The following is an 11,625-nucleotide window of genomic DNA, read 5'->3' as shown; positions in this document are numbered from 1 at the left end:
TACCGGTATACTATTCATTACCAAAGGAATTTAAAAACATGGCTTAAAAAAACACCGACCTAACCATCTAATTTTGAAGTTTAACTCAGACTCAGGAGTCAAAAATAGTAGGTATTGTGTGTCTGTGTTTCTGGTAATTCAAAAAAATCTCTAGATAACGTTGTTTAGAATGATTGCTTGATTCTTAATTTCTAGTACATGTCAACCAAATTATATCTTGATATACCAAAATAGTAAAAGTCAAAGAGTGTTATATACTTGCAATATTTTACATTTGGAACATAAATTAATGTAGAGTTGAGCGCGTTTTTTGTTAGTCATGTTTTTACCACTACCTAATTGTAAGGTAGATTCGCACTTAATGTGCACGTGATAGCAAACACCAAACTATTCATTCATATATGTTTATATCACTACGATACAGCTATCATAAATGCACAATTAATAATGAAAATGTTGGTATATATTATGACCATCATTAGTGTATCTAGTGCGTGACAGACTTTCTGCCAGGTTATGTTTGTCTCTAGCGGGGAAGATATCATCTCCCCCTTTCCATCATTGTTCACAAACGGCTTCACAGATGCATGTACATGTATTTTACTCCATGGCAACCTTGTTCCGATGAACTTCCAAAAAGAGTTAATTTTAATATGTGATTCTCTGTGATACAGTGACGCTATGTAAATAGTTGCAGCAGCAGTTATACCGCTCATTACAATAGTCACTATCATTATAATCAGTAAAACACTCATTGGATTTGAAGAGGCTGGTATTGACAATTGGACCATTGTCAGGAATATAGCATACGATAATAATATTGTCATAGCAAGTCCTACGCGTTCACCAGATTCTACCGGAAGTAGAAATACGAGAGGATTCAATAAAAAGAATATATTTGTTGGTATAGCTACCATTACAATGTAGTACAATGGTGCACGCTTTATCGTCATTGACACTATTAGCATAGAGTATCCGTTCATAACCGTAGATTTAGAATTATAAGAATCCAGTGCCCAATTGGAATTTGTATTGTAGAACGCTAAGTTAACCGGGTTTGCTATTATAGTTATATCATTTGATGTAATTCCCCAGACGGCAAACTGCAGATCACAAGTTTGAGAATCAAACGGAAACTTGTATATATTCGCTGTACATTTCGATGACAGTACATCGCCATAAATTATTGACATAGTACCATTATAATATACTGTTGCAAAGACATCGTTATCTCCTGCTAAAGGTTCATATGTTTCTACGGAATTTACAAGAACCAATTTCGGGGTCCACACATCTGTGTGAGGCACTATAATTTGTTTCGCATTACCATATGAGGACGGAGTCCACGACAATCCATCATCAACCCAGGACGTTACTATTCCTATAGCCACGTCCAGAGTTTCTTCAACCTCCTGGCCCCGGCGCCATAAAACTTTTTTTTGCTGAGTAAAAAAATATTCTCAGAATGAATTATTTTACTCAGCTAAGAATGAGAACTTTTTTATCCGCCATAAAAAAATATTCTCAACGTTGAGAATATTCTCAGCTGAGAATATTTTTTCTCAGCTGAGAATTTTTTTCTCCACGATGTAAGCGGTAGACGGAACTCTTTCGTGCTTGAAACCGAAAAAAGAGTGCTAAAGTCCGCGAAAATGCAGGTGAGTTTTGATGGTAGAGTCGTCTGTCAAGGTAAGTTCTGTTGTTAGTGGCCTCCATAATGGCAGAAAAAAACAAGAGAGGTGCAAACTGGACCACTGACGAGGAGCTAGCCCTTATAGACCACGCAAATCAAAGGGCGGATGCCCTTTTTGGGAAAATGAAAGGTTGTGGGGATGTGAAAATTGCTACGATTCGGCAAAATGGCTGGAAGGAAATCTGTGATATTTTGAATGCTTAGGTTCTCATTTTCCCAATTTATTAAACGTTCTCAGAATGAGTATGTCAGTTGTATCAGATTCTTCGTCATTATATAATTGGAAGAATCCGGATCCATTTGGCGATTAGCACTGTTTCACGTTCGCCCTGATATCTTTATTGATTTTGTCAACAAAATAGTTGTTCCCAGTCCCAGCAATGCCAATATAACTGCATGATACTAGTCTGGAAACTAAATGTAATTTCAGTGGCGTAGCTTGCCTTCTGTTTATAACGAGGCAGGTGGTCAGGGGGGCACCCCCTGAAGCTATTTAGGTTTTTACAATTTGAACAAGAAAGAATTGTTAAAAATAGTTGCTGTTCAATGTTATTTCATCATAATAGTGTTAATAACATGCCTTACTATCTATACTCAAAGCTATGAAAATAACAAAATATGTGAAAATACATGTATCCCTTTTCTTTCATTCACGATGAACATGACAATTGGCAAATGACTAACATTTACTTTATTCTGAAGTCTTCATTATAAATGAACGGTATTTAGTTGATTTGTTTTTATAAATAAACTGACATAATGAATTGACTAACAAACATATTTTTTGTGTGTTTAGTGATTCCGTTAAATATTTTAAATTCCCTGCTTGTGAAAACGTCTACTATGTACTTAAATAGTGAGACTGAAACTTGAGAAGCACAGCATATACTGTGCACTATGATATTTTGTTTTGTTGGGTACCAGAGTCAATGAACATAGTCGTAGGGGAACATGTCAACGGTTATAAATGAGGGTTTGAATGCTTAGAATGGGATTATCAAATATTTATTTATTTAATCATTGTCGCCCATGATTTGATTTTCCTTTATTTATTAGTTAAGCACCATTTTAAATCCATATTCTTTTAAATTTAAATTAATTTCAGGGCCTAAATTTTCCTATTATTCATTAACATTTGGCTTTTTAATTCTAATGCAGAAGATTTACAGTTCGTAAAAGAACAGCTGAAGAAGTAAAGAAAAAGTACTACAACCTAAAACAGAGAAGTAAGTCAATAGTTTCATGTTGTGTTTATACTAAAGCAATTTATTATACCTCAGTATGTTTTTTTTATATAAAAAATAATGAAATAGTTGTGCTATTTCATTCCACAGAAACATTTAATTTGCCAGTCAATTATTTGAAAGACTATTGCCCTGGTTAATAGTTTCATAATCATCTTTCCAATACTTTTTTATGCTTATTTTTCATTGGACAATAATGATGTCATTGACTACTCTGCTTGGTTATGTATGCTTTGCAACGTCAAACTCTAATATTGAATCTTTTTTTATATGAATTCAAAAACCCAAATAGAGTCAGGTGAGCAATACCGGCTCTTGAGAGCCTCTAGTTCTTTTCTTTCAGATGTTATATATACACTTAGAAAAATAATTATTTTGTATATAAAATCACTTAGTGACTGTGTTGTTCAGTATAATAAATCAGCTAATGACTGGTTGTGCAGGTAATAGCAAGTTTGTGGTCCCTTCGCATACCAACTATTGCTCTCGGCTTTGCCTCGAGCAATAGTTGGTATCTCAGGCACAAAAAACTTGCTATTACCCTCACCCCCAGTCAACAGGTGTATAATATTTCATTCATCATAAGGCAACATTAATTTAACAATTTGTTGCTTCATTAAATGGGAACTAGAAAAACAACAGAAAATTAAGAAAATAATTCTCATTCCATACTATATTCAAAATGTACATTTTAACTGCAACATTTTTATGCCCCACGTACACATGTTCCTCCTGATATGTTTGTTTTTAAAAGTTTTAATGCCAAATAAGAGATATGACCCCAATTTCACAGTCCACTGAACATAGAAAATGATAGTGCAAGTGGGGCATCAGTGTAATGGGGAAACATTAATGCTTCCTTTAGATGTGAAATCGTTGATATATTTCTATAATGTATGTTTAATATTATCACGATTTCTCACAATATGATTGGCTGATATTGTCCTAATAATTTTCGGTACAAATTGTATCCCCTTTAATCCCTTTTACCATTGACATAATAACAGAAATTGAGTTGTTTTATAGTCCAATATATTTAACTTGCTTAATTTGAAAAACATATATGCTTTTTAGGTAGAGAAAAATATGACCTACAAAAGAGACCAAAAACAGGAGGAGGTCCTGCTGCCAAAACCACTCAGGCAGAGGAACTCCTCATCAGTCATATGATTGAAGAGAAGCGTACACAGCTGACTGGTTTTCCAGACGGTGTAGACACTGACAGTTAGTATTACATGTATATATATTGTTGTCTCATTGGCACTCACACCACATCTTCCTACATCAAGATATGAATCACTCTATTCTCTCTGACAATATATTGTGACATGCATGTGAAACGTGGAATTACCACCAGAATTACATGTAGATTTTATTTATTAAAGTCTGTAAATAATAAAGTATAGAAGAAGTCTAAAACTGAATACAATTATATGCAGCTTTTGATAAATTTGGTGTTGCATCAATAATGCATTAAAGTTATCATAGGATGGTTTTTACAATATAGTTAATAATGTTTTTCTATTGTTGTTACTGCATAATAAACACATGTAACCTGATCTGTAATTAACCTATATTAAACCAGTCATCTGTCTTTTTGTCGAGCCTTCGACTTTAGTTGAAAAAGCGAGACATAGCGATCCTACTTTCCGTCGGCGGCGTCCACAAATATTCACTCTGTGGTTAAAGTTTTTAAAATTTTAATAACTTTCTTAAACTATTCTGGATTTCTACCAAACTTGGACAGAAGCTTGTTTATGATCATAAGATAGTATCCAGAAGTAAATTTTGTAAAAATAAAATTCCATTTTTTCAGTATTTTACTTATAAATGGACTTAGTTTTTCTGCCGGGAAATATTACATTCACTCTGTGGTTAAAGTTTTTAAAATTTGAATAACTTTCGTAAACTATCCTGGGTTTGTACCAAACTTAGACAGAAGCTTGTTTATGATCATAAGATAGTATCTAGAAGTAAATTTTTTAAAAATAAATTTCCATTTTTTACGTATTTTACTTATAAATGGACTTAGTTTTTCTGCCGGGAAACATTACATTCACTCTGGTTAAAGTTTTTGAAATTTTAATAACTTTCTTAAACTATTCTGGATTTCTACCAAACTTGGACAGAAGCTTGTTTATGATCATAAGATAGTATCCAGAAGTAAATTTTTTTTAAATAAATTTCCATTTTTTACGTATTTTACTTATAAATGGACTTAGTTTTTCTGCCGGGAAATATTACATTCACTCTGTGGTTAAAGTTTTTAAAATTTGAATAACTTTCGTAAACTATCCTGGGTTTGTACCAAACTTAGACAGAAGCTTGTTTATGATCATAAGATAGTATCTAGAAGTAAATTTTTTAAAAATAAATTTCCATTTTTTACGTATTTTACTTATAAATGGACTTAGTTTTTCTGCCGGGAAACATTACATTCACTCTGGTTAAAGGTTTTGAAATTTTAATAACTTTCTTAAACTATACTTGATTTCTACCAAACTTGGACAGAAGCTTGTTTATGATCATAAGATAGTATCCAGAAGTAAATTTTTTAAAAATAAATTTCAATTTTTTCAGTATTTTACTTTTAAATGGACTTAGATTTTCTGCCAGGAAACAACACATGCACTTTGTAGTTAAAGTTTGATTTTTTTAAATAACTTTCTTCTTTCCTATACCATTTTGGATTTGAACCAAACTTGGACAGAAGCTTTTTTATGATCACAAGCTAGTATCGAGAAGGAAATTTTGTTAAAATTTTGTACCTGTGTATCTGTATTTTACTTATAAATGGACTTAGTTTTTCTTCCAGTTAACATTACATACAGTCTGCAGTTAAAGTTTTAAAACATTTATTAGATTCATAAACTATCTTGGATTTTTACCAAACCTGGACAGAAGCTTTTTACGATCAAAAGATAGTATCAACAGGAATAAATTTTTTTTTTTTTTTTTCTCATTTTTGTTGAGCATGTGATTAACAGCAAAAGTAGGCGAGACACTGGGTTCTGCGGAACCCTTACGATTTTTTTTTTCTACATTTTGATTTGAATAAATTTAAAGGTTTTATTTGTGGGACTGTTGGTCAGTTAGTTACATGTGGTATTTTGTCCGAAATGAGAACTGATAGTATATGCCTTATTTCAGCAATTGCATCACAACCTGAATGTTCTGGATCTTGGATTTCAAGACAGAAGGAGGCTCTTGATGCCTACAAAGAACTATCAGGTATTTTTATTTTTTACAATCTCTTGTTTCTTTATACATTTATTACAGTTTGCTGTTTTCATGCTTCTTGTGTAAGAAATAAACACATATGAAAGAAAGAGGCTTGAAAATTGATCATGCTCAGGGGTAAGATTTTCATCATCTCCAATCTAACTGATATTATTTGAGGAACAGATATTGTTACTTATAGATGTCTGTCTTTCCTGCTTATAAATCAGAAAATTACTTAAGAAAAAAGCTAAAGTTTCATTAAATGGTCACTGCCTGAAGTCCCATAATGACAATTAAGTTTAGATATACAATAAATAAGCACCAACCTGACATGTATGTCTTGCACTACAACTTCCTATATAGGTCAGAAATGAATATGCATAGAAATATGACATGCATAAAGTCATTTCAACCATTGTCTCATTTTTCAGAAAGAAATTTGGTGACAACAGCCAAGAAAATGGCAGTAAAAATAGAAAAATTTTTAGACACTCATACAGTTGTAACACCAGTCCCAAGAGCCAATGATATTCACATTATGGATACCTTAAAGGGAATTTCTCAGAGTGAGGTGGAGCAAGATGAATCACAAAGTGATTTATTGGTGAATTACCTATGTCACACATACAGTTGCCTGAGAAATTTAAAAACACCTGATTTACCTTCGTTGATCAATGATTTGGTGATATTTATAAAAGAAAACACATATAAAGGTTTGTTGCTCCAACCAATTTACATGAAATGAATAATTTGGCAACAGCAAAAGAAACTAATTTCCGGTTATTTAAAATATATATTAGTATACAATCAATGTGATGGTGTGAAAGGTCAAGGAGGTCAAATTAAGTGTACCTTAGTCAAGTCTTTGTCAATTGAAAAATATCGATAATTAACTTGCAGAAACCTAAAATGCTTTTTGATCTGCTAGTGTGAACTTAATATTTGAAGTATTTGAGATGGTTTTACAAGTGTTTTGACAACCGTTATCTGTATATGATTCAGTATTATCTTTTTTTTATAAGTTTATATTACGCTTATGGTATATTCCATTGAATAGTATATATTTTTTAACCCCAATCAAGCCCCATATTTTGCTATTTTCAAAATAAAAACAAATCAATTTGCAAGTTTTGTATTCAAGTTTCAAATTTGCGGTTTATGAAAATAACGTTTTGCATTATCTGTTTTTACATGTTTTATGAACTTTTTGTTCTTTCAACATTAAAACTGAGTATCTGTTGGCCTTATATTCCATATGTCACTATCTTTTTTTTTAAGTTATAAAAATGTTCAATAATCTGAAAAGGATTTTTAACTCAGCTTACCTTAAACATGTTAAATGTTGCTGAGTTTTTTTATTACTACGTTTATAAATTTTTATTTCTGCCTTATTTTGCATTATGTTGATGCATGGATTTAGGATCATTTAATTTGGTGAACTACTATTGCCTCAGAATTCCAAATTTTAATTAGCGTGAATAACTACCGTTGACTCCATTTGTACTTTCAATCATAATACTGGCATAATGCTTTAACATATGAAATATAACTGAACATCTGTATACTGATGTCATATGTATCATAATATACTGTTTGTAGATATAGGAAGATGTTGTATGAGTGCCAATGAGATAACTCTCCATCCAAGTAACAATTAAGTGTTTGTTTACATTGATGTGTAATGTTTTGTTGATGAGTAAAGTCATTTTTAACTGGTAGTATGTTGAGGTAAATATAACCTCTCTGAAAACAAAAACAACCAAACAAATCGGCTTAATACTTGTTTACCTAAGAAACACCATATTCCCTTCTGAAATGATTTATTTTGATGCGTTTTGATAGTGAATTCAAGTTTAAATTCAAGATATACATCATAATTGTGCTAAAACTAAGTTGAAACTCATTAGGCAAAGTTGACTTTAGTCGATATCATAGTATGTATGCAGATCAAAATACTCCACATTATATGCAATTGAATGGTCGGTCGAAATAACATTTAAGTACTGTTTAAATGTTTGAATTTAAGAGAGTCGGCAGAAAACTCTTTGTCATCGAGTAAATATTGTTATAACATTAAGTGCTCTTAGTGAACATTTAACTTAAGAATGCTTTTAACGCAAATCAATTGATATATAACAATTTAAAACATGAATTAATGACGTGTGTCGACCTTCTATACTCTTAATATGCATCATACATTGTCCCATTTTTATTGTTAAGCAAACCCAGAGTTGAGGTAATGGTGTAGAACAAATTTGTCATTGTTTCATGTTATAATTATATTTGTCAACGTCATTTAGAACGTGTCACCCTTCATCTGCTTCAAAACTTATTCTTTGTATACTGCTATTTTCTTTATATGAATTGTAATATTACAAATTATGTATTCATTACATATATGGTTTAAACCTTTTGATTTCGACTTAAATCTTGTACTAATCGGGTCCATTATTTAAGAATTGAATGCTTCTTTTTGTAAATTTATTGGGGTGTAAAAGCGTTGACCGAAGTACATTTTGTATGAAGCGCGGAAGCGCTTCATTCTAAAAATGTACGCACGGTCAACGCTTTTACAACCCTATAAAGTTACAAAAAGAAGCATTCAATACTTATAATTACATTTTTTAGCTAGGATTATAAAAACACGATTTTCATGAAGTTAAATTTTTACATTCACCTGTGCACTTTATTGTGGGACCTCGTGTCATCATGAATGAACTGTTATTGTCTCATGCAACTGCTTACGGAATAACATGTGATGTGCAATTAGCCAATCAGAATAACATATTATAATGAAACATACATCTAATGTAATTATAATATAATGCAAATGTTAATCTTCTTTCAAAGGAGAACAAATCAATTAAAGTTGGTTCTATTCAGTAAATGTTCTGATTTACCATAGGGAAATGAACTGATACAATCTTATTGAAATAGCAGTTTACTTCCATTGGTCTGATCATTTATATATAAAATGCAATTTTGCAGTTTTATCAAAATGGTTATTATATTCAATAATTTGTGAAAAAAAGAATATTCAGTCATGGACTTGTAGTCAACATATGTTATATTTGTCCAAAAAAAATGCAGTAGAAGACTGTTTAAGCAGTTGGACTGAGGGTTAAAAAGCTGTTAGTCCATATAAAAATATGGAGATATGGTATGATTGCCAATGAGACAACTATTCATCAAAGTTCAAATGAAGTAGATGTAAGCAATTATAAGAAACCCTACAGCTAATAAAGCTTTGTTAGACAACCGTTTTTAATAATAATCATTGATACGATTGATTATTTTTTAGCTGCAACATACACTGATAGTGGACTTTCTTTAGTACGGAACGTTTTACAATAAAACAGAACATAACATATCAATAATACCGCTTACAACGAAAATCACTCCATTCAACTGATAGATTAAATCCCCCCCCCCAAAAAAAAACTTAACTTCAGTGTGGAGATGACAACATTTCAATAATATGACAGATGGTATTTTTTTGCGAGTGTTCATTGTCGCTTATTCTGGAGGATAAATGAATAGTGCGGGGAAATAAACCCGGGCAAATTTATGCAAAGGTTTGGTACTTTCTATTAGCTTTCAATAGATCTATATGATCATATATAAGGTCATGTTTTTCTCTGACTGTTTATGACGTCTTAACACTACATGCATTGGATGTTGGATATGTACTGATTTATAATTTAGTCTTAGATTTTGTTTTTATTAGCTGTTAGTGGCTTTAAACTAGCTTGCAGTAACTGCGAGTACTCTCAGATCTGTACTTAGTGTCTTTTCTTTTGTAAGGATGTACAAGTTCCCGGTCACGTCCACTCTGTGTTTTTGTTTGATGTAGTATCCATCTGATGAGTTAAGCCTTTTTCAACGGATTTTTATAGGTCGTTCTTATGTTGTACTGTTACACCAGTATCCCAGGTTAGGGGTAGAGATGGAATCCTGTTAACATGTTTAACTCCGCCGCATTTTGTTTGTATGTGCCTGTCCCAAGTCAGGAATCTGTAATTGAGTGGTTGTCGTTTGTTGCTGTGTAACATATTTGTTTTTCGTTCATTTTTTTTGTACAAAAATTAGGCCATTAGTTTTCTCGTTTGAATTGGTTTACATTTGTCATTTCGGGGCCTTTTATAGCTGACTATGCGAGATGGAATTTGCTCATTGTAAAAGGCCGTATAGTGACCTATAGTTGTTAATTTCTGTGTCATTTGGTCTCTTGTGAAGAGTTGTCTCATTGGCAATCACACCACATCTTCTTTTTATATATTTTTAGTTTAGATCGTTGATGGTACTCTTTCGTGTATGTATACACTTATTAATTAAAGTGCAAAAATATAATTGTAAGGTACTCTGTAAGGTGTTTCACCCTTTTTAAATAGTGTTAAATTATAAAAAAAAGTTGACTGCCACTCTTGATAATTTTATAACCTAATTATTAAATCAAGGTTCCATTCAATTTCGTAATTAAAAAACAATTACATTGACAAGTAGTTTGAACACCTGTTAAAAATAACTTACCGGTATACTATTCATTACCAAAGGAATTTAAAAACATGGCTGAAAAAAACACCGACCTAACCATCTAATTTTGAAGTTTAACTCAGACTCAGGAGTCAAAAATAGTAGGTATTGTGTGTCTGTGTTTCTGGTAATTCAAAAAAATCTCTAGATAACGTTGTTTAGAATGATTGCTTGATTCTTAATTTCTAGTACATGTCAACCAAATTATATCTTGATATACCAAAATAGTAAAAGTCAAAGAGTGTTATATACTTGCAATATTTTACATTTGGAACATAAATTAATGTAGAGTTGAGCGCGTTTTTTGTTAGTCATGTTTTTACCACTACCTAATTGTAAGGTAGATTCGCACTTAATGTGCACGTGATAGCAAACACCAAACTATTCATTCATATATGTTTATATCACTACGATACAGCTATCATAAATGCACAATTAATAATGAAAATGTTGGTATATATTATGACCATCATTAGTGTATCTAGTGCGTGACAGACTTTCTGCCAGGTTATGTTTGTCTCTAGCGGGGAAGATATCATCTCCCCCTTTCCATCATTGTTCACCAACGGCTTCACAGATGCATGTACATGTATTTTACTCCATGGCAACCTTGTTCCGATGAACTTCCAAAAAGAGTTAATTTTAATATGTGATTCTCTGTGATACAGTGACGCTATGTAAATAGTTGCAGCAGCAGTTATACCGCTCATTACAATAGTCACTATCATTATAATCAGTAAAACACTCATTGGATTTGAAGAGGCTGGTATTGACAATTGGACCATTGTCAGGAATATAGCATACGATAATAATATTGTCATAGCAAGTCCTACGCGTTCACCAGATTCTACCGGAAGTAGAAATACGAGAGGATTCAATAAAAAGAATATATTTGTTGGTATAGCTACCATTACAATGTAGTACAATGGTGCA

The 11,625-nt window shown here is 32.0% G+C and overlaps 1 protein-coding gene across 1 annotated transcript; it reads left to right on the top strand.

The window, feature by feature from the left end:
- The first annotated feature begins 1,425 nt into the window (after positions 1-1,425).
- LOC134687778 (uncharacterized) lies at positions 1,426-11,613 on the top strand. Its single transcript, XM_063548235.1, has 6 exons — positions 1,426-1,689; positions 2,852-2,919; positions 4,012-4,161; positions 6,088-6,168; positions 6,591-6,872; positions 11,378-11,613. Exons 3-6 carry the CDS (start codon positions 4,104-4,106, stop codon positions 11,611-11,613), a joined length of 657 nt encoding a protein of 218 aa, XP_063404305.1. The 5' UTR covers positions 1,426-1,689; positions 2,852-2,919; positions 4,012-4,103.
- Positions 11,614-11,625: the final 12 nt, after the last annotated feature.

This window comes from Mytilus trossulus, chromosome 10, assembly GCF_036588685.1.
Source record: "Mytilus trossulus isolate FHL-02 chromosome 10, PNRI_Mtr1.1.1.hap1, whole genome shotgun sequence".
Taxonomy (NCBI): Eukaryota; Metazoa; Mollusca; class Bivalvia; order Mytilida; family Mytilidae; genus Mytilus; species Mytilus trossulus.
The sequence above is the reverse complement of the archived record's forward strand: the minus strand, read 5'-3'. Positions and strand labels throughout refer to the sequence as shown.

What these genes read in the sequence shown, in the direction of transcription:
- LOC134687778 (XM_063548235.1), top strand. Translation starts at nt 4,104, where the DNA reads ATGATTGAAGAGAAGCGTACACAGCTGACTGGTTTTCCAGACGGTGTA. An exon ending in TGCCTACAAAGAACTATCAG is followed by an intron (nt 6,169 to 6,590) that starts GTATTTTTATTT and finishes CTCATTTTTCAG; the next exon opens with AAAGAAATTTGGTGACAACA. An exon ending in AAAAGAAAACACATATAAAG is followed by an intron (nt 6,873 to 11,377) that starts GTTTGTTGCTCC and finishes CTATGTAAATAG; the next exon opens with TTGCAGCAGCAGTTATACCG.